Here is a 23824-nt window from a genome sequence, read left to right as displayed (position 1 = left end):
AAAAAAAAAAAAAAAAAAAAGACTTTTCTTTTAATCTTACAAGGTTGAGAAGATGCCCACAAACTTTAGAGAATATCACATACTTTCATTTGCAAATCTGTCCAACAGTATCATGTCCCCTTTCACTGCAAATGTGTTGGAGAAGATGAACAAGAGATTGCCAATGGGCTGACACCAAGGAGAAGGAAAAGAGCCCTCAGAGGCTCTGGGGCATTTGACCCAACAAGCTGCTCTGACCAGTTAATGTTTTCCTGCTGGTGTTAACGACTTGGAAAGTCCATTCTATCCATGCAGCCTTTTCATCAGTTATGATACCCTGAATTCATCTTCTTTTCACACCTGCAGCTTAGAGAAAATTCTGTGAATCAGTCTGTCACCCACCTGCCTGCACATATTTCCAACAGGCACAGGTGTGGCTGCAGCCAGCCAGTCTATAGCAAACCCAGAGATTCCTCTTAGGGGATAGTGCTACTGAGAGAATATCAAAATCTGGGCACATGTAAGGGAGACCTGCAGACCTCTGTCTCTATGAACCTTACAGAGAGCAGGGAAAAGAAGACTGTTCTCCAGCCTGCAGGCTGAGTTTGTCCATCCTCCCACACACCTGGAGGGAGTGCCCTGGTTCAGATGAACTCAGGAAGTGCTTGTAGAATTCCAAGGAAAGAAGATAGGCAGTGAGGAGGGTCCAGCTCTGACCTCTCCCTGCAGCACAGAAGTGTCCAGGCAGAAATGGCTCCCCTTCAGGACTGTCAGGGGCTTGTGGTGCCCCGGCTCCCAGGGTAGGGAAGTTGGGCACCCCAGGTTTGCCCTCAGCTTGCCATGCCCTTCACCCAGGGCACAGTGAAAGGCCTCCACTCAACCAGAGTTGGGCACTTCCTTTGCACAGTTTCTAAATGTGTGCGGCTGGGTGCAGTGGCTCACACCTGTAATCCCAGCACTTTGGGAGGCTGAGGTGGGTGGTCAGGAGTTTGAGACTAGCCTGGCCAACATGGCAAAACCCCACCTCTACTAAAAATACAAAAAAAAAAAAAAAAAAAAAAAGAATAGCCAGGCATGGTGGCGCGCACCTGTAGTCCAACCAATTTGGGAGGCTGGGGCACAAGAATCGCTTGAACCCAGGTGACAGAGGTTGCAGTGAGCCGAGATTGTGCCACTGCACTCCAGCCTGGGTGACAGAGCGAGACTCCATCTCAATTAAAAAATAAACATAAAAAATAAACAAAAATAAATAAATAAATGTGTGCAACCCCCTGAGCTTCAGCCACTGCAAGTTCAAATGGCATCTGCTCTGCCTAGCTAGTGGGGAAGTGGAGGGGGATGGTGCAGATCTTGGCTCACCCCCCACACCCAGTGTGGCTCTGTAATTTCTATTCTATACAGTGCATTCATAACTCATTCTACTGGGCCAAAGCACGAAGAACTAACTCTTCAGAGAGTTTCTACAATTTGCGTTAGCATTTTTCAAAATTATTCCTAGATGAGACACAACTTTATTACCATCTCTAGCTGCCCTTTAGAATTCTAATATTCTCATATTCTGTGCATCCCATGAGGCCCCTTTCCTGACAAAGATATTTACCTTAGAAGTGTGTAACTTCCAGGAGTCTAAAATATGATCATAAAGCTATTAGCTAACACGGCGGCTTTTAGCTTCTTGAAAGCAGAATTCACATCATTAATAAGTCTTTTAGAATATTCGTCTTTGCATGGCTTTTCTTTATCCCCCTATGTGGGGAGAACTTATAGACTATATCATGTGTCCACCAGGGGACCCACAGAAATGAGGCCTAAGTGACATTTTATTAGCCCCGTAGATTACGTTCATGATGGAGGGGGAGAAAGAGCAAGTTAACATTCTCAGGAGGCTTGTAATGGTCCAAAGCTTTTCCTTCACACGCCTTGGCCTGGGCAAGAGAAAAGTCAGGCTCCTTAGTGTCTTCTTGTAGGGCTCACTTCTGCCTTGAGAGGCCAGAAGACTGTTGCTCTTCTAGAAACCAACCCTGAGAGGTCCCTCTTGGATTCAGGGTTGGTCTAGACAGTGGCTCTGAAGCTTGAGTGCCTGTCAGAATCATCCAGAGGGCTTGCTTGTTGAAACACAGATTGCTGGGCCCTGCCAGAATTTCTGGTTCTGTAGGTCTGTGGGCCTGAGAATCTGCATTTCTAACCAGTTTCTGGGGATGCTGATGCCACTGGCTTGGGGACCACACTCCAGAACCATTGGGGCACTGTTTCAGGACACTCTAAGGTAGCCAAAATACAAAGGTTCCTACTGGCCCCCCAGTCCAGCTGCTCATTGGGTCTATGGCCCTCAGACCCCAGCTGGGTGCACTGAGCGCCCCCTCCTTAGGAGCCCAACTTTCCCAAGACCTCAAGCCAACTGTGGTCCATGTGGCTTCTCCCTCACCACAAGGACAAGAACTCATTGGCCCCACCCCGGTTTTCCTCCTGCGGAGATCAGCGATGTAATTTGTGAGACCCAGTGTAAAATGAAAACGTGGGGCCTCTCTTTGTAAAAATAAGAATTTCAATACAGTGACAGTGGAGCATTAGATCAAGCATGGCCCTTCTCCCCAGGGCCTGGCCCCTGGGCCCCTGCAATTCAGAGCAGTGAGTTCTGATTCTTTCTGGGCCCCAGCCTCCCGTCTCCCTCAGGTTTTCAAACAAGAATCCATCCTCCCTCTGCTCCAAGCCCCTCCTTGACTCTACAACTTCTGCCCCTCAAGAAAGGGGCATTGGTATGATAGTTTAGGAGGAAATGTTAAATAGCTGTTAAAATTGTAAAATGTTCCTACTCTTTTATGCAGCAATTTCACTCCAAGAGATTTATTCTTCTGTGGATAGAGTCCCCGAGGTGCTCTCCCAGTGCTCAAAGCCTATTCACTGTTATGGTGCTTGTAATAAGAAAAAATAAAAATAACAACAGCTTAAATGTCTCTCAATAGTAATTAAAGAATGAGGTAGATTTATAGGTAATGATCAGGAAGTATACCCAAGATCTCATAAGTATCAAAGGCAAGTTGAAAACGCTGAGGCGGGTGGGCGTGTGTGTATGAGTACGTGAATAGAAAAAAAATTCAGGAAACCTGAACAAAAAATTGTTAGCCATTGCCACTGGGAATTTTCACTGTACAGTTTATGCACTCTACATTTTAAATATTCTTATTACCTCATATTATTTCTGAGTATGTGTAGAATTGAAAAATACTTCAGACCTTAACCAAAGCTGTTTTCCTCCAGAAACATCGACCACCAGTGAGGGCTGCCCCAAACCCCTGCCCTGTTCCTCCAGTCCTTCCCCTCTTAAACCACCATGGTCTCATTCCTGCCATTTTCCACCCCCACTGCTGCAGAGCCTCTCGGGTACCTGATCTAAGACTGACTGCAGATGAATTTGTTGCATCTAAAATACGTTGTTCTCCCCAGAAATCGGCTCTATGAAAACCTAATTTAAAAATAGAAAGGAGGAGAAACATTTATGAAATTTCTTTTAGATCTATTGCCTTATTAATTTTTTCACTCTGAGGTAGCAGATGTATTCTTACTTTCACATTTGGACTTTGGATATGGACTGGGATGCCCACCCGACACCTCAAAGGCAAAGGGTTCCAAGAGAGACTCCAAGCCTAATCTTTATCTTGACTAAACAGCGGCTTAACACAGAGGCTTATTCTCCACTGAACGAGGCCCAGTGTCTATGTTCCTCAGTGGTATTTTTAAATTCTACACATACTTAATAAGCGATAATAAATGTTAAAAATTAGAGTGATAAACTGTAAAGTGGAAAATTTTCCAGTTGTGAATGACGAGTCTTCTGCTTGGTCCATCCAGGGCCCAGACCGCCAACATTTTTTTTTTTTTTTTTTTTTTTTTTTTTGGCTCTGCTTCCCCTCTGGGTCCTCAGCACAGAGAAAAGGAAAGACAAGGGAGATCTTGCGGGCCAGGCCTGAAAAGACATCCTCATTCCTCCGGCCAGACTGGTAACAGTGGTGTAATAGACAAAATAAGGGCTCTCAAAGATGTCCATGTCCTCATCCCCATGTGAACCTGTGAGCATGTTGCCTTAAGTACCAAAGAGACTTTGCAGGAGTGATTAAGGTCAGAGTCTTTGTCAGGCCTCTAAGCCCAAGCTAAGCCATCATATCCCCAGTGAACTGCAGGTATACATCCAGATGGCCTGAAGCAAGTGAAGAATCACAAAAGAAGTGAAAATGGCCTTAACTGATGACATTCCACCATTGTGATTTGTTTCTGCCCCATCTTAACTGAGCGATTAACCTTGTGAAATTCCTTCTCCTGGCTCAGAAGCTCCCCACTGAGCACCTTGTAACCTCCCCACCCCGGCCCCTGTGCGCAAGAGAACAACCCCCCTTTGACTGTAATTTTCCACTACCCACCCAAATCCTGTAAAAGGGCTCCACCCCTATCTCCCTTAGCTGACTCTTTTCGGACTCAGCTTGCCTGTACCCAGGTGATTAAAAAGCTTTATTGCTCACACAAAGCTTGTTTAGTGGTCTCTTCACACAAACGCGCATGACACTCTCAATATGAGATGATCCTGGATTATACAGGTGGGCAGAGGGCCAAAACAAAACAAAAACAAGGAAACATGAAGATAGAAACAGGCTGTGGTTGTGCGGGGGTGGGGGCCCCCACAGAGCTCCTAAGATGTTGGCCAGGGGCTTCCAAGATGGTGGCAAGCCTCGTATTCAATCCTCAGGGATTCCAAGGAATGGAATCTTGGGCCATGTGGTGAGTGTTACAGCTCTATTAGGAGCCCTGGGTCACGAAAGAGAACCATGGAACCCAGTGACTAGTGTTCAGCTCGATTAGGACGAACCCAGGCACTTAGCCGTGCAGGAACAATGGCAAGCGTTTAGCCCGATCGGGAGTGGCAATGGGCGCCTGGATGGATCAGGAGCACAGTGGACACCCTGCCATAAAGGGATGGGAGTCAGCTGCAGGTCTGGGATGGCGGCACAACTGTGGTGGATGTGGGACAAAAGCTCAGCTCCAGCGGTAACAAACACGGACCAGAAGAGTGCAGTTGCAAGATTTAATAGAGTGAAATAAAGTGAAAACAGACCTCCCATACAAAGGGGAGGGACCCAAAGGGGGTTGCCGGTACCAGTTCAAATGCCTCGGTTTCTATCCTGATCCTTGTCCCTCCCGCTGTCCTCTCAGGCAACAGATGATTGGCTATTTCTTTACCTCCTGTTTTTGCCTAATTAGCATTTTAGTGAGCTCTCTGATTGGTCAGGTGTAAGCTAAGTTGCAAGCCCCGTGTTTAAGGGTGGATGTGGTCATCTTCCCAGCTAGGCTTAGGGATTCTTAGTCGGCCTAGGAAATCCAGCTAGTCCTCTCAGAGTGACTGTCCTTCAAAGCAGAAGAAGGAGCTACACTCCAGGCAATGCAAGTGGCCTCTTTAAGGTGGAAATGGCAAAGAAAAGGATTCTCTCCTGAAGCCCCCGAGAGAAAGCAGCTCTGCCAGCACTTTCAGACTTCAGACCTCCAAGAAAACAAATGTATGTTCTTTCAAGCCACTAAGTTTGTTGTTGTTACAGCAGTCATAGGACAAGTGGTCCAGCCACGTGCCAAGGAGGAAAAGGCAACAGAATTTGGTAACTAACAGCAGCCTTTTCCTCCATGGATGACTCCACCCCATCCTCTCTGCTGCAGCCAGTTCTGTCACTTTCATCCTGGGATATTACTACCATTCTACCATATTACTACCTACGGCCTTTTATCTGGCCTGGCTTTGGCGCCCTCACACTGGTTTCACCTCACGCCAACGTCTTCCCCATTCTACACCAGCGTGGTTCTCCTAATTTATATGCCAGACCACATCATTCCTTTGCTTAAAAGTTCCTGTGGCTCTTACAGAAGAAAGTCAAAAATTCTTAGCTTGGCATTCCATGTCCTCTGTAATGTGGCTCCTGTCTGCCTTTCCTCAAGCATCATCTCTCCTGTGAGGGTGAAATGCTAGGGTGATAAGCGGAGTAGACACCAGCAGATGGGGGTCAAAGGGACCTGGGTGGGTGCTAGCAGTCCCAGGACTTCTCTCTCTCCTTCCTCCCACTCAGCTTCACCTCAGGCACCACCTCCTGTCGAGAGAGAGAAAGCCAGGCAAAGGCTTCCAGATGTGAGAAAGGATTTGAGAAAAGTTGCCTCATACACCAATAAATACAATCCAAAGGAGCTTTCTCAAAGTCTAGATCATTAAAAGTATAAGCCCAAATTGTTATTGATTCCAGTGGTTACCAAATTCCTTAGCATGCCAGGCTGGACAGTCATCATCCCCAGCAAGCTGCATTTGTTGATGTTCTTGGTGTGAAAACGAATTCACAGTACTCCCCAGTGGGGAAATGTCTGGGATGTCCAAGAGACTTTCAGATTCCAAGCCCCTGCTCATAGCTGATGAGCTGATGAGCACTGAGGAACGAAACAAAGACACGGGCTCAGGGAAAACTGCAGGGGAGGCAGAGTCCTGTCCGCTGTCACACCCACCAGCCTTTCTCAGCCAGGCACTTCCTCCTCCAGTCCTAATACTCCCCAGGTATCGCCCCAGACTTTGAGCTGTGACTTGTACTCTGTGACCCCTCCTTTCCTAAGCCCTGTTCTTTCTAATTGACAAAGGACTGCAAGTCAGTTAATCATGTAATATTAGACTTACAGAATTTTAAAGTGCATGTTTTAAGTAATTTTTGGAAAAATTGTGGAAAAGGACAGAGTGTAGGGAGTAATAAAGTCTACTAACCTACTACTATCATTTTGATATATTCCATCTTAAACTTTATTCGTATGCATATTTTAACATATCATAAATACAATTTTGCAACCAGCTACATAGTCCTCCCAGGCATCATTTAATGACCTCTTAATATTCCTTGCAGTAAATTCTTAGCAATCTTACAAACTGCTCCCCATTTTTGGATGTTAGAGCTATGTCTAAAGTTTACAATTTGCAAATAAGCTCTGATGCATGCCTCTTTTTCTATATCTTAAAAATTGTTTTCTGCCAGGTGCGGTGGCTCACGCCTATAATCCTAGCACTTTGGGAGGCTGAGGCGGGAGGATTGCTTGAGCCCAGTAGTTCAAGACCAGCCTGGGCAACATAAGGAGACCCTGTCTCTACAAACAAACAAACAAACAAAACAAATACAAAAATTAGCCGGGTGTGGTGGTACACGCCTGTAGTCCCAGCTACTCAGGATGCTGAGGTGGGAGAATCATCCCAGTCAGGGGAAGTCGAGGCTGCAGTGAGCAATGTATGCCACTGCACTCCAGCCTGGGCAAGAGTGTGAGACCCTGTCTCCAAAAAAAAAAAAAAAAAAAAAAAAAGTCCTTAGACCAGATTTCTAAAAGTAGCATTTCTGGGTCAAAGTGTATGAAAATACTTAAAGCATATTACATTTGGTCAAATTGCATTTAAAACATTGTACCAATTTAAAGTGCAATGCACAAAGGAGAAGAATATGTCATTGAAGTATTTTTTTATTTCACATTAGTGCTTAACAATCATTTCAAATATGTTTGCTACTTTAATTAACAAGAAGAAAAAACAAAACAGTGTTTTGGAGTTGGAAGAACCTCAGATGCCTAGCAGTTCCCAAACATAGCTGCACATCAGGGTAACCTGAAGAGTCTTTTAATCTGAGTTCCCAAAAGCTCCTTGGAGAAATGGTTGCTTTAGGTGTGGAGTAAAAAATGTACAAGATGAGCCTGGAGAATTTGTCATTTCAGAAAACAAGCTATGAAAGATTAATGTCACGTGCCAAAGGGACTTCAGGAGCCAACTTGAAGAGGCTCTCATTGGCCAAAGAGGGGAATTCTAAGGATACAAATTGTGATGGATTGCCGGGCATGGTGGCTCACACCTATGTAATCCCAGTACTTTGGGAGGCCAAGGCAAGCGGATCACCTGAGGTTGGGAGTTCAAGACTAGCCTGACTGACACGGAGAAACCCCGTCTCTACTAAAAATACAAAATTAGTCGGGCATTGTGGTGCATGCCTGTAATCCCAGCTATTCGAGAGGCTGAGGCAGCAGAATCGCTTGAACCAGGAGGCGGAGTTTGCAGTGAGCCAAGATTGCACCATTGCCCTCCAGCCTGGGCAACAAAAGTGAAACTCTGTCTCAAAAAAAAAAAAAAAAAAAAAATTGTGATGGATTAAAGCACATCAAATACATTAAAATCCATGAGGTTATAATAATACTAAAAACAACAATAAAACTTTAGTGGTCACTTTAGAGAATGGTAATAATATCCCAGCATGAAAGTGATGTTGAAAACTGGAAAATAAAGGAAAAAAGCATTGAGGCTGCCTTTCTTACATGAACTGTACTGTGGAGTAAGTCAATAGTAGGTGAGGAAGTTTCTCTGTATTATCTCAAGTAATAAGTGAAAAAGAAATGATAAATTTAGGAATCACCAGTTGTGACCCTAATGAATTGGCGAACTCAGGCAATGATGATCAATGGCTGCAAATGTCACAAAGAGACACAAGCAGACATTATGTGGCCCTGAAAGAAGTGTGCATCATCTGTAAAGTAGACGTGACAAAAGTTTTGAACTAAATCTAATCAAACCTCTAGATTAAATTACTGATCTACAGAAAATAAACTTGGGGAGCGGGGTGGTGGGTGTGGTGTTCAGCAAAATCCAGACTGTGGGAAAGTCTCATGGACAAACCACTGAGTCTCTGTAACAAGCTTAAAGGGCAAAAATGAAACTGAGGAACATCAGTAGGTCAAAAGCCACTTAAGAGATATATTAACCAATCATAATGCATGAACTTCATTTGAAAGACTTCAAGCGAACTGAAAAAAAAAAAAAAAAAACTTGTAAGATAGTTGTGGATTTCAGAACACTGATAGGATTTTTGATGATATTAAGAAGCCACTGTTAATTTTTTTTCTGGTGTCTAATGGTACTTTTAAAGTCCATGTCTTGTACAGAAACATACAAAAATATGTACAATTAAAATTATGTATGGAATTTTAGCACAAATTAGAGTGGCTGTAAATGTCATGTTATACTAGTCTTTCTACTTTTGTATATGTTTGAATTTTCCGTAATTAAAAGAAACTATACGTACATCAGGTCCTAGGCCCCACCCCAGACCTGCTGAACCAGAATCTCAGAGGTAGGGACTGAGTTCTGAGAGCATCCCATAAGATTCTGATGTAGCTGGTCAGTGGACTGGTGTCTGGGAAACAGTGATTTGACTCAAGGAAACTGAGATACAAGGACAATAAATTGCCCAAGCTCAGTCAGTTCATGCAAGAAGCCAAGTTGCCTGACTCTGATCCAGGGTTGTTCTCGAGATAATAGGCTGCCCTTTGAATGCAAATGCATTAGCTTCTGAATGTATTCCTGTTAGGTAACATGATGCTTTGACCCAGTTTAAATGCATGTGTCCAAAAAATGCCCTGGAAGTTGTCTAGGATCTTTCATCACCCTTGAAATCATAGTCTCATGGGGCTGCCTGATCCATGAAGACCTCAATGTCTACTACAGAAAGGGAGGGAGCCCTTTAGCTGCACCTGCATATGGGAACTCAAACGCAAAACTTCCAAACAAGATAATACATAGAGGTCACAAACCTTCCTCAGTTGTCCTCCAAAATTCAGAGTCCAGATATCACACCAGAAGGTAATAGGAACATTCAGAAAGGAGGATGAAGATACAGAGGCTTTTGCTAAGAACAGGACATAAGAATGTCCGAGGTGAGGTGTAACCTTTGAGTCTGGGCTTCTCGTGATAACTGGCATGACCTGGGATGAAGGACTGGGTTCATTCTTGGTCAAATGTAGGAAAATGACATAGGAGAGGTTCTGAGAAGCTGAGGAGGGAAAGGAGAGGAGGGAGGGCTAGGTGTTATAGTTTTCTCATGATCAGTTTTTAATTAGTGAAAGTCTCTCTTCTTGACCTTTGGTGACGGAAGTAAAGGCTTAAGGGAGGTTCACTCCTAACCTGACCCTTGTTGGGAAAGGGGCACACCCACACCAAAAGCCCTGGCTCCTCCTTGGCCCAGAAGGTGGGAGGTGTCTCGTCACCCATGAGGACAGGGGTGGGAAGCTTAGGAGAGGTATGATTCACAAGATAAGATTTAGAGGACAAGAACATTAAGGTCCAGTTTTGGATTAACTTCCAGTGCAGGAGGATCCCACAGCATTCCAGCTCAAGAGTCATAGGGGAGGAGAAGGTTCCCTGTGACCATATACCAGCAAACAAACCCTAACCCAGTAAAATTACACATAAAAACTGAAAACAGATGAAGATACCCAAAGACTTACATTTAAGTTTATATTATACAATTTCTCTTTTCTAAAAATAGCATAGAGACTTATTTTATTACAATAGCTTCATACTGGGAGTCTTTGGCCTTCTATCTTGGTTGTCAAAAGCAATCTATGATCTAGGGACAAGGCTGCCACACAGTATGGCATATGCAGGTGGAACTGCTTTAGACCCACCAATTTCTTCAGATGACTAGACCAGTTACTTCAGTCATCTTTATAGCCTGCCAAAATTTGCCTGTTTTATAGACCCCAGAAACCTTAACAGCTGGGAGCAAGTAATTGCATCCAATTTGAATTACTTTTTAAAATGACATGTCATAAATTCCCAGTGCTGGCAAAGGTGCAGCAAAGCACCCATTCCTCAACATCAGAGGAAGTCAAAATGGTACATTTTGGAAGGCAAGTTGGCAACATGCATCACATGAGCTTTGAAATGTTTATATTCTTTGACCCAACAATTCCAATAATTTTAAATGAATGAAAACAAAATGTTATGCATAATGATGTTCATCACGGCATTCCTTAGAAAAGAAAAAAATGGAAACAACCCAGTTTCTAACAACAGGGTCTTGGCAAAGTAACCTACAGTAAATGATAATTTGTAGTCATTAAAGTTACATTTTCTAAAAATTTATAACATGAAAGGCTAGGTCCATCAAGTGCCCCCTTCCTAGAACCGGAACCTCCAGCAGATGGACAGAGAGGCTGAAGGCTGAAGCCTGGCCAGACTGCCCCCATCTGTGTTTCTGGCTTCCTTGTCCTGCCACTGTCTCCTGTCCTGCTGATTCCTACATCTGGCTTTCCAGATACACTGTCAATTCTCTGAGCCTCCATAGGCTTCCAACGAATCCTTTTTTCTTGATTTAGCTACAGATGGTCTCTGTTGTTTGTACCCAAAGACCCTGACACACCTAGCCAAACCATTAATTACATCATCAGACTCTGAAAAACAAAGTTGCCCAATCCCAGTTCTAAAGTGTTTTCGAAAGTGTTTGTGGAACCTTAGACCTCTGAGATCAGTTACGTTTGGAAAATAAGTAATGTCTCCTGCCTGGGGATACACAGTACATACTCAAGGTTCTGAGAAGTACTGCTATAAAGAAGCCTATTTAGTCCAGGATTTCCCAACCTAGTTTATCACACAACTCCCTTTTCCAAGTAACATCTATTAACACACCACCGTGCAGTAGGTAGTTGTGCCAGTGACTACAGAAGCATTAAAGACTGCTTCTGCAGTCTACACAATTTATAATTTCCTCCTATACCAGCCTAAGAACAACAGGAGTGCTACGTCCTGATCATCCACTGGTTTGATTTCTGTATAACAGCACTAAAGTGAAGTTAATCTTAGGGTGAATACAACCTCTGTTGCAGGGAAAGGAATCACAATATCCAAGGAAATGAGGAGTTAAATTATTTATTAGAGAGCTGCTATATGCTTGGGACATGCTAGATACTGTATTTATATAATCCCATTTAATCTTCACAGCCAAGAACCTCCTAACTTGTTTCCCTGTTTCTCTTGTCCTTCTCCCATTCTGTCTCTACACAGCAGCTGACGTGTCTTTTGAAATTACATCAGGTCACTCACTCCCTTGCTTAAAACTGTCAAGCCCTACCTAACCTCATCTCATACCAAACTGTCCTTTCCTCACTGCACTTGAACTCCACTGACTACTTTCCATTTCTCAGCACGCCAACATGGTCTCCCTCTAAATGTGCTTACTTCCAGCACCTTCGGCCTGAAACACTTGGTGCCCTATCTTCACACAGCCAGCTCTACCTTCTTACTCAACTTCACCACCAGTGTTTCTCCTTGACCATCCTAAGAAAGGTACCCCTCCCTCACTTTCTATCCTACCACCTTGTTGTTTTTCAGTACATTTTACTATCTGAAACTATCTTGTTCAAATTTTCGTCTGGTTCCTCCCATTTGTACGTAAGTCCCAAGACAGTAAGGACCTTGTCTGTTCTATTCATCACTATATATTTCCCCAGGGCCTGGTGCATAGTAGATGTTCAACTTGTTGAAGAATCCTGTAAAGTAGATGGCACACTCATGCTGCAAATGAGGAAACGGGCTCAAAAGACCTTGGTTAAACATCTTGACTGAGACCAAACAGCTGGGAAGTGATTGCCTTGCAATGGCTGAAGGCTGAAGGGAGTCTTTGGGTCTCTGGAGTCCAGGTATTTTATTCTATTGTTGGGCAAGTCCCGCTGGGCCACGCAACACAAAAAGCCAGGTTTTCAAGGAGGCACTCCGGTTCTGTGAACCTTGTCCTTTCAAGCCCTGTATGAGCTCATCTAGATTCATTAAAGATGATCAAGGTCCAAAATTAATCTACAGAAATCACTTTCCACAAAAATATCCAAAGAACTCAAAGATCCTGAGGTTTGGCAATTAGATTTATTTACATATAAGATTATGAAAGTAATTATATCTAATACTTCATCTCTTTGCCCCAGTCTTTCTTTTTGTAGTGGGCAGTGTTTCAGTCAAACGTAAGAATCTGCACAAATTTAATAGAGAGAAACACCATCTTACTCAAGACCAGGCAGCTGATCACGTTCACCTTGTCTCCAACACTCTGCAAGGAAAAAACTAAAAGTTGCAGAGAAAGTGGGGAGAATAAATGCATTGCAAGGCAATCAGAAGAGGCAAGTAGGGCAGAGCAAGTCCTCTATTTTCTTCAAAAGTTTATTATATCCTCCTCTGTTTTCATCCAAAGGGTCTGTTTCACCAGAGGTAAACCATCTTCCATACAGTCATAAGCTTTGCAAGACCCTCAAGGGTCCTTAGATGCCCAGTAGGTGCTATGCAAGGACACTTGACAAAGGGTCCAAGTGTGGAATAAAGAAGGGTAGGTATGAGTACACTTGGACACTAAAATAGCTTGAAGGCTTTTTCTCTATAATCAAAGTTATATACGGACATACGAGATACAAAGCTACGAAGTGGTGATCTGTGTAGCTAATATTTTGAATTTCACTATGGCACTTGAAGAGAGTCACTCACTGGGAGGACAATATCAGTATATACACTGATTGCTAGTCATGAAGATAAACTATTCTAGAAATACACTAAACTGATCTAGACAGTTGAGTTCTGCAACTTATAAATGGCATGACAGGCTCTGAAATACACAGTGGACAGTAATTCTTTATCTTAACACCAAACTGTTCTCTCATTCTTCATAAATTATTAGTCATGGTTTTATTATATAATATAGACAAAATAAATAATATACTTATTACAAAATACATGCAAATAAAGAATATTCTGAGTTTTTACAAGTTCCATGTCATGTCAGTCATGAGAACAAACAAGTACAAAGATCATTCCCTGCTTAAAGACTTTCTCTAACATACCTGCTATTTAAGTCAAATTACACATGCTTTCAGGGCAATCAATTCAGAATTAAAACAGTATTTTTGGATGTAAATGTCTCTGTAGAAATACTTGATATTTTTGCTTTGTGGAATTTACACATATATAGTATTTGGCACAGAATCAGACATGCTGCATATTTTTCTGGGGAGAACACATTCTTAAAATAAGATAGGATGTATCCAAAGTTGAGGAAAGCATCCTATGAAATATGTAAGCTATTCATAATAGGTAACTTTGACATTTACAGTTTAAGTTCATGTTAGCTAAAAGTTATTGTGATTAGAAAATATAAAATAGCTACTTAGAATGTTTTTTGGTTTTTGATACCTTTGTACATCCTGTAAGAGAGACTGCTTACTAGAAGTGAAGGATATGACAGATCCTTTATTAAAATGTTAACACAGCCAAGTCATCTGAAAAGCATTTTCCCAAATGTTCTTAATAAACCCCTCACATCCAGTAGCTATTGCACAGTGCAATAAAACAAAATATGCTGAAACAAAAATAATTTTACTAGGTCATTTTGCATCTCTGTAAATACCCAAGGCTGAGCAAATTATAAAGAGGTTTATTTTGGCTCACGGTTTTGCATGCTGTATGGAAGCATGGTGCTGGCATCTGCTTCTAGTGAGGGCCTCAGGAAGCTTACAGTCATGGTGGAAGGTAAAGGGAGAACAGGCATACTATATGGGAAGAGCAGGAACAAGAGATGGGGGAGGTGCCATGCTCCCCCAAGACCTCATGTGAACTACCACACCAAGCCAATCATGAGGGATCTGCCTCAATGATCCAAACACCTCCCACCAGGCCCCACCTCCAACACTGGGAATATTACATTTCAACATGCGATTTGGAGGGAATAAACATCCAAACCGTATCAATCATCTAATACCACCCTCATGTAGTAAGAATATTTAGTGGCCTAGGTAGCCAAACTATATAGCAAGGTGCTTATTCTTTCCAAAGTCAATGTTTCAGCTATTTGGAGGACAAAATAGGATTTCTAATCAAAGTTGTGCTCTTCCAGATTTACGTTTGTGCAGTTGTGAGAACTCCAAAGAACTTCACATGTCCTGAGGACGTTACTACAAAGCGGTTAATTTCTGAATTGAATTTAAACTGTAATTTCCTTTCCAAATTCCATATGGTTGGAACTCTATTCTAAAAGTAATTTTAGGGTACATTTCTTATTATTGGATAATCTGAAAATACAAACTGTAACTTGCAAATATACAAAAACACAGGAGTTCAATTGTACTCACAATACTAGCCCTCCTCTTAATTCTCTTACAGGATACTGTTTTCTGTCCACCCATTTTGTGAAAACTGCACACTGCTGCTCTGCTCTGATAATCTGTAGATTTTTCTTTTACTCTGAACTTGGACAAAGAATCCAGTGCTTCATCATCCTTTATACTATTGTCCAGGCTTTTTCCACATATCCCCTATTTCAGCTGTTTACATTTAGATTTTCCTTTATAGGATTCCTCCTTCCAGGAACTTTGGTTAGGGGAATTCACAATAATAAATGACAACTAATAAAAAGTATATTTTAAAATCTATTTAATAGTTTTTCTCATAGGAGATCAAGAATTAAATGCCATCTAAAACACTGGGAAAGCAGATTATGAAGTGGTACTCCATATGCAATAAAAATGCCAACATATCACCAACTTTATAAAATCTGTTAACTGAATACAAATCAAGTACAAGGAAATCTTTTAAAGGTATCAGTGCTATGGAATTATAGTGTTATTCTTTATCTTGTTTTAGTTATAAGATGTTCCCACCATTAGTTTTCAGGAATAATGAATATTTATTTAAGCGCCACTGTATGACAACCCTGTGCCAGTGATGTACATGTGATTTCATCCTTTCAATAACCATTCAAGGTTAATATCCCCTCTTTCCAGGTGATAAAAGGGAATGGCTGATATACAAATCCAAATATGACTCCACAGTCCAGGCCCTTCCTCTTCCTTCCCCACTGTGCCATGCCACATCTCGTTTGAAAATCAAAAAGTAAGTTATTTATTCTAAAACAGTTTGACACACTGTTTCCTAAGGATGGGAGAAAATAACTTGAAAAAAATCGAAAAGCTATTTTCCTTTCTCTGTGAAAAAAATGAATAATCGAATCAGCGAGTTTACTACATGTCAAAATTTTTTCTTTTCGTTGGGCAATAAATAAAACTAAAAAAGCATTCAAGTATGGTCATTAATAGTATTAATCCACTAAAATTTCACAATCAGTTTGTTTCAAAAGTGTCTTTTGTACCCCATTATATGAAGTGTTATCAAAGTACATCATATGTAACCATTAAAGAGAACAGAGAGCACAAAAAGTTGTGAAAATGGTTAAAAAATAAAGAAAGTGGAGTAGTTGGCATATACACTTGGTATTACATGTTCTCTTTTGAAGTTTTACTCAAAATAGAAAATACTAACGAACCATTTGGGCTAAATCATTTTCAAATTCCATAATATGGAAGCAAAGAAAAAGTGGGCTTTGTAAAGGAAAACAATATACATGGTATAATATGGATGAACCTAGAGGATATTATGCTAAGTGAAATAAAGCACTCTCAAAAAAAGACAAATACTGTATGATTTCACTTATATGTTGTATCTAGAGTAGTCAAATTCAGAAACAGAAAGTAGAATGATGATACTGAGAGACGGGGGAGGAAGAGGGAAATGAGTTGTTTAATGGGTACAGAGTTTCAATTTTGCAAGACAAAAAAAGTTCTGGAAATCGGCTACATAATCATATGAGTATACCTAACACCATGTTGTTAAGAGGTAAATTTTGTTATGAGCCTCTTCTCACAATTAAAATAACTGTCATTTTTTAAAAGGATCCAATGATTTGTTAATGTGACAATGACATTGCAGGCATGTTTTAAAAACAAAGTATTTAGAGATACATATAAGTTGTTATCTGCATGTTGATGGTATGTAAGGTTCACTGTACTATTTACTTTTGTAGAATGTTTAAAATTTTCCTCAATGAAATAAACAGAATAAAATAACTTTTAAAAAAGGCAGCCAATAAGGAAATGAAATTTCCTAACCAAGAGAACCACTAGCATGAAAATACTTGATTATAGTTTAAACATGTAAAATGTAACATTTTAGCCATAACTGATAAACATGTCACATCACTTATTTCACTTGAGAGAAAGCTGCTGAAAAACTATTAACTGGGCTTGCATCGGAAAAACAATATGGAGAAAATTACATGGACAGTCTAAGTTTGCTATGAAAACAATGTACTTTTATTAATTAAAAGTCAAAAACAACAAAAGGGAAATTTCACAACCTTTGTTTGCAACTATATAATCTTTATGTAGAAAAACTATAAAGTGACAGTCTGATCTGGAAAGCAGCTCAACAATAAACCTAATCCTTACATCAAAAGTAAGTCAGTTTACCCAAAAGAAATTGTCTTGCTGTAGAATATTTTAGCCCAACTGATTTAAACTATATTATTCTCATTTCTGACAGTCTTTCCTAATATTTCAAATCACCAGAGATGTAACAGACAAGAACCCGTTGAAGTAAAATAATAAAACACAAATACTCCAAGCACAATTACATGTGACATGATGAGTGCATTTAATCTACAATCTACAAAAACTATACAAATTACCAATTATACATATAATCCATTTACATTGAAGCTCCATGAGGTGGTACTGAATAAACACTGAGGCATCAAATTTTCAACAATGGAACAAGGCTCATGGAACAGCAGCACATTCCCACCTTTTAGTCTATCATCACACTTCCCCTGGAATTTGCACTTATATTATATATTATCTAAGTCCTACGAAGCTGGTAACAAAAATTTTAAAAGTCAAAAGGATAATGAATTAAACACTCCCTAAAATCTATTCTAAAACATGCGTGTGAAATATGAAGAGACCAAGCACTTTGTAAATGTGAGATTTTACAGTCACATGTTCCTTTAAACTTATACTAGTATCCTCACTAGTATCTGCACAATTTTCTGTAATAAGGCTTTTCACTAAAACTTAAGAGGAAAACAACAAACAAAAAAAACTTATTTTTAAACTGTACAGTCTTAGAAAAGTGGTACTATTTATTTTAAAACCAACTTTTCTGCTAAAGAAATCACACTGTGTGGTCATCAGAACAGTTTAAGTCACTTTGGCAATACAGAGATTTATTTACCCTTATTTTGAATAACAATGATGATAAACTATTGTCATGGTCATATTTTTCAGAACTTATGCCACCATGGAGGCAAATATGTACAGAATATTTCTAATAAACATAAATTTAATCACAGTTAAAATTTCTCAAAAGTATTTTCAAGTGCTCAAGAATATTAAAGTTTGGGGGGAAATACATAAGTCACAAATAAGCAAGTATTCCCTCCAAGATTCATTAATTGGGATAAAGTCTCAGGGTAAGCCCACAAGAATGGTCTGCAATAAAGAAAAATCAGGTCTGTGTAGAGTAACGTCTGCCACCTTTAGCAGAAAAGCCAAAAATATTCTGAGCCAAATAAAAGCATCTTTTGATTCAGCACTTTTTGTTGTGTTAGTTTTAATTTCTAACTTCTCAACATGTTATAGCTCAGCAATTCCCATATGCTTACTATCTATAACAAGGAACTATATCGTTAAAGAAAAAATTCAGAGACATGATCATTTTCCATCATAGGTCTGTCTCTCTTTGGTAAGAAACAGACCAACACTTACTTATTTTCTCTCACCTACAGAAGAGAGGGGAGTTAAATGTCATTAACCTAGTAAATAATCCCTGTGTATAAACATTAAGTTGGAGGGTAAAGAGCCTAAATCATGCCCTTTATAAGATCTGTGGGAAACAACTCTGGCATGTAGCTGTGGTAGAGGACAGTAAGTGTCCACAGATAGAACATGACCTTTCCTGTAACTGGAAGACCGTGCCTATGAACATTCTAGTGAACCTATAGAAATTTTGCTCTGTAACTTGAGTGTCCTTCAGACAAGAAACATGAATAATGTTATTATAAAAATATGGTAGAATATCTTCCCCCTTATAAGTCACCAATTTCTGATCCCATTAAACTTTCACAGAATCCATGAGGTTTACTCATGGATTTACTCTATGATTTTATACTCATGGATTTATCTAGAGTAGGTTTACTCTAGATATTCTGTCATGAAGTAAAACTGGAAATAACCTATCTAATAATTCCACTAAAAATTCAAGAAAAAAATCCAATACAATCTAATATGTACATTAACAAATTATGCAGAATATATATTCTATCAGGCCTAAGAAATCCTCACCCACCCAACCAAAAGAAAGTCAGTTTCACCCACTGTAAGATAAACTATGATACTTGTATGTGGATCCAGAAAAAAAGAACTGCTAAACTCCAATGCAGTAGGAAAAATATTACAAGTAAGCACCCAAAACTGACCTAAAATTTTCTACTCAATCCTGCAGGATGTCTTTTTTTAAAGAGAGAGAAATAAGCATCCCTTGCAACCTGACTGGAAAGATTATTACCTGACCAATTATTTCTAAGCCTATACTAGAAACCAGTGTAAGATGGAATGCCAAAATCACCACCAACTTGACACTACCGTTATTTTTGCAAAGAAAGGTAGTTATATAAAATTCCATTCTCCCAGGCAATGAACAGGAGAGAAAAACATGTTATTTTTTAAATGGCTACATTTATAGGTTTTTGAGTATCAGCACCAAATGTTCACTTTTAATTATTCTGAACAAATTTTTAGGAATTAATGTTTCCTAACAAAATGGACTAACAAAACAGTGAATAAGGAAATGACTTTCAAGCAATATTTCCATGCTGATAAGAACCATTAAGTAAAACAGTGATTGGCTCATTTCCAAAGCTACTGTGGGTATGCACCGTTTGGAAACAGTATATCCCACTGCTCAGCTAATATAGCTACTCTTCAAACCATGGGTACAGCATATCTTATTTTGTGACTAGGCAAGATTAAGTAAAACAAGTTGAAAAGATTTTTTAAAAAAGCAAGCTAAATCAAAATAATCCATTGTGAGAATAGTTTTCTTACTTTCTCTTTAGGGAGGAAAAAAACCCCATCCAAAACCACTGTATTAAAGTGTCTACATAAAAACTGAAATCAAGATTCATCAAATAATAGTGTCAGTTTCAATTCTACATAACCCTTTTTATATTTAAGCAGTATTAGACCATTACACAAGTTTTATTTTTCCTCATACCGTAGCAAATTTATTTTCATAAGAGTTCAACTCTGCCAAATGGTTTTAAATCAACTTCTTGCACCCTTGAATTTACCAAACCATTAGATACTAAGTTTTCCTGAAATACATTTTTATTTTTAAATTTTACTAAAAGCTACAACTAAACCCAAGTCTCTTGGGGGCAGGGGTGGAGGAGTAGGCGGGGAACCAACTAAGCTGTTTAAACAGAAACTTGTAAAAAATATTCTGATGCCAATGTTTGAAAGATAGCCTACAGAAGATTATAAAAGGTCAACGATCATACAAGAGAATTCTATGGGCAAACCTTGTTAGAAAATTTGTTTGACAAATAAACTTCTTTCATAATAGAAGAGGAATTGAAAAGATATTTAATTTCCCCCTAAAAGTAAGTAGTTGCTCAGAACATAGGTTGGATGTATGGAAATCATATTGCTTCTGTGAAAAAATGTTTTATCCAGGCATTCCACTAACAAAACGCCATGCTATATCTACCTAGTCTTTGATATCTGGGTATTAGTATTACCCAAGAGAAACTTACCAAACAAAATGGTTAGCAAACCACCAAACAGGAGTCTCAGGTTCCTTAATTTGGATAGTCATCTTAGTAAATATAAAACTTAAGCTACTTGAACACTGGGGCTTATAAAGTACATCAGGTATAAGAAACACAACAGTAGTGTGAAACTCAGTAGGACTTTAAGGGACTTAATACCACCGGTGGGGCAAAAAAACAACATTATAGTTTTCTGTTCAGATTTTATTTGAAATCTAATTCAAATTGTCAAAGCTACAAAAGGGGGGAAGACATCTGTATTATTTTTGCTAAGTCACAACATCCTAAAACAAAATACTACTACTGTCAGCAGATCCATTATACACATTTCTGATGAAATCCATTAGAACAATAAAAATTTCATCTTGAGAAATAGCCACAATGAAAGTAATTTACACAATATAAAACAATGACATCTACAGATGCAGTTGCTCATGAGTTTACACATGCATACACAAACAAACAAACAAAAAACCCCAGGAATGCTCTTTCATTTGATTTTTTGTTTTTGTTTTTTTAAAAAACAGACCGTTCAGGCACAAAACAAATCGCATTTCCAATAAGTGACAGCATCTTAAAATTTACGTCAGTGTTTGTTTTCTTTGACTTTTATGAGACCTGTGTGGAGATCTGGATTGGGATCTGGACTTCTTCCCTGATTTTTTAGGGGATCTAGACCGTGATCGCCTAGACCTCTTAGGTGTCCTTGAACCAGATGGTGATCTAAGGAAACAAAAAAATCCCAATTGATAAAGAAAGAACTCATGTGATCAAAACTGATTATCCTTAAACTATTGAAAATGACCTTTAACACAGCATGGTGAAAAATCACTGGAATAAGACTATGAACTTCTAAACTTTAAACTCTATTGTACATACACACACACGGATTTATTTTGTACTTACTATGCACTGCATCAATGATCATCAGTAGAGCACTTGTTTATAAAGACAGATTTCTGTGCCTTATCACTGCTCTACTGAATCAAAATCTCTGGAGGTTAGAACTAAGAATTCGCATTTTTAACAAGCTCCCCAAGTGACCAATAACCCCCAAATTTCTACAAGATAAAGTTCAAAGTTGCAACTACGATCATTCACAAAATTTAAAAAACACAGCAGCTTTGAAGTTTATCACCTTGAAGCAAACAACTACTGCAGTATCATTCAAGGGCATCATTTAAGACATTATAATTTTGTAAGTGCTGTGCATGAAGATTACTCACACCAATAAACACACATGTACATATACATACATATATAACACATACATACATATATATGCAAGTGCCATTTAGAAAAGGAGAAAGGTATCTATTCTATAAAGATTTCACTAAAAATAGTTACAATAATAAAGTATTAGCATATAAAGCAGTTTTAGCTCTTAGGAAAATTCCTCTATGTATCACCAGATAAATAATACATTTCTGAACCATTTTTCTGGAACTAAAGGAAAAAAAGTATATGAAATACTAAAATACATACTGAAAAAAATGTATTTATGATATGTATTTCCAAAAGTATCTACCCAAGAACTTGCTAATAATATTGCTATGGGGGAAAAATGTGTGTTTCTTTCAGCTTTGACAAAAATCCAATAATATTCTATAGAAACTAAAGAAGAGAATGAAAAGTAAAGCAGCTAACCCTATTCCACAGAAAACATTGGATATGATGTTTAAAATTCTTGGCTGGTTCTCACTTGTTGGAAGCCTTCACTTCAGTCATGAAAGAGATTGGGAAGAGGAGGTGGGGAGCAATAACCAAAAATGAAAGTGTACCTCTTTGGTTTTCTAAAATCCTTAAAAAAAAAATGTGTGCCAACCAAATTATTTTCAAAAGCTGATGAAATGACAAGGAAACTGGTATCTGAAATATTAGCAAAAATGACTTGCATTTACCTTTTGGCTTTTTTGCTAACATCTCTAGGAGAATCTTTGTGAGATGACCTGGACCGTGAGCTCTCTTTATGAGATCTTTCTGAACGCTCTGATCGCTCCGATTTTGGTGACGGGGATTTCACTCGTCTACCACTGCTACTGCGAGATGGGCTGGGGGATGTACTGTGTCGCCTCTTCCTATGGAACAAAGCCCCCAAAACATTCCATAAATGAGCAAAGGATCAGGTATTCATTTTCCTTTACTAAATTAGCTATTAATTCCTACCAGCTTACTCTTTTATTCTAACCATGTAATGTTACTTTTAACAATATTCAAAGTCCTTTGTAACAAGAACAAGTAAGTCCTAAAGATAGGCTGTCAACAGACAACAACTGAATTCAACTCAATTGGATTTTCTCTTTGCAATAAGAGAGGTTATTAAAACAACTGGCAAAATTCAATTAAGGTCTCTGGATTAAATATCAGTTTTTTTAAATGTTAATTTCCTAAACTAATTCTTTTTATTGTGGTTAAATGAATGTGGTTAAGAGAATGGGGCATCATGTTGGCAAATTATTCTTAAATGGTTGGAGATGGGACAGAAGAGGAAGAATAAAGTGAAAGTAGAAATACTTTTAACATTTGGGTAATGTGGGTGAAGGGTAACTATCAATTATATTATTCTTGCAACTTTCCTGTAAATCTAAAATTATGTCAAAATAGTAATAAAAGACAAAAAAAGTGGCAAACTTTTAACCAATTGGCATAACTTGTTATTTGTAACTATCTGTAGAGTGACTAAGCTAGACTATTATTTGCAATGGCTTGGTCTTTTTATTAGGAAAACCTCAGTTCAGTTAAAGGAAACAATTTTCTTTACTCAATCAGATTTAGGAACTGTGAGAGTAAGAAATAAAAACTGAAAGAGAAATGCTTTTGATTAGAATGAAGACTTAAAGTGACCTATGGCCTATGCAACAATCTCCTTTAAAGATAAGACTAAGACTCAAGTTTACAAGTAGCAGCCTCAAGCACAAATACTAGGAAAAAATGCTTAAATTGGATGCAACAAGGAAGATCTAGCAAGTTGTTTTGTTACACAAGCCTCAGGTTTGATATCTAATACTGTAATTGAAATCTTGCACTGAACTAAGGCTAAGGATACCATATAAACCACGTGAAGGGATGATGCACCCAGTTAACTAAGTGCCAACTAAATGTCCCATTTCTCCGCTACTTCCGCCTTCTGCAGGCAGGACCCAAACAAGTTTATCATGAACAAACATTTCCAGTTTGCTGGCATCAATAATGAAAATATTATAAAACACCACTGCAAATCTTGAAACCAGTAAATGCATTAAATATGAGAAATGTTATACCTTTCCTTCCTTGTCGGAGTACACTCATCTTTTCCTTCTTGTCTTTGGAGCGAGATTCCAATTTTCTTTATCTTTCTT

General features: G+C 39.1%; 1 protein-coding gene across 1 annotated transcript in view; it reads right to left on the bottom strand.

Annotated features, from left to right (window-relative positions):
- Nucleotides 1–16948: 16948 nt before the first annotated feature.
- U2SURP (U2 snRNP associated SURP domain containing) overlaps nt 16949–23824 on the bottom strand; it is a 62668-nt gene continuing 55792 nt past the window's right edge. Inside the window, 2 exon segments of the mRNA XM_017882279.1 lie at nt 16949–21209; nt 22388–22564. Coding sequence (XP_017737768.1) covers nt 21068–21209; nt 22388–22564 — 319 coding nt within the window. The 3' untranslated portion in view covers nt 16949–21067.

Source organism: Rhinopithecus bieti, unplaced genomic scaffold (genome assembly GCF_001698545.2).
Source record: "Rhinopithecus bieti isolate Rb0 unplaced genomic scaffold, ASM169854v2 scaffold_12642, whole genome shotgun sequence".
In the NCBI taxonomy this organism is placed as follows: domain Eukaryota; kingdom Metazoa; phylum Chordata; class Mammalia; order Primates; family Cercopithecidae; genus Rhinopithecus; species Rhinopithecus bieti.
Note: the sequence above shows the minus strand (reverse complement) of the source record. Positions and strands in the feature narration are given on the sequence as shown.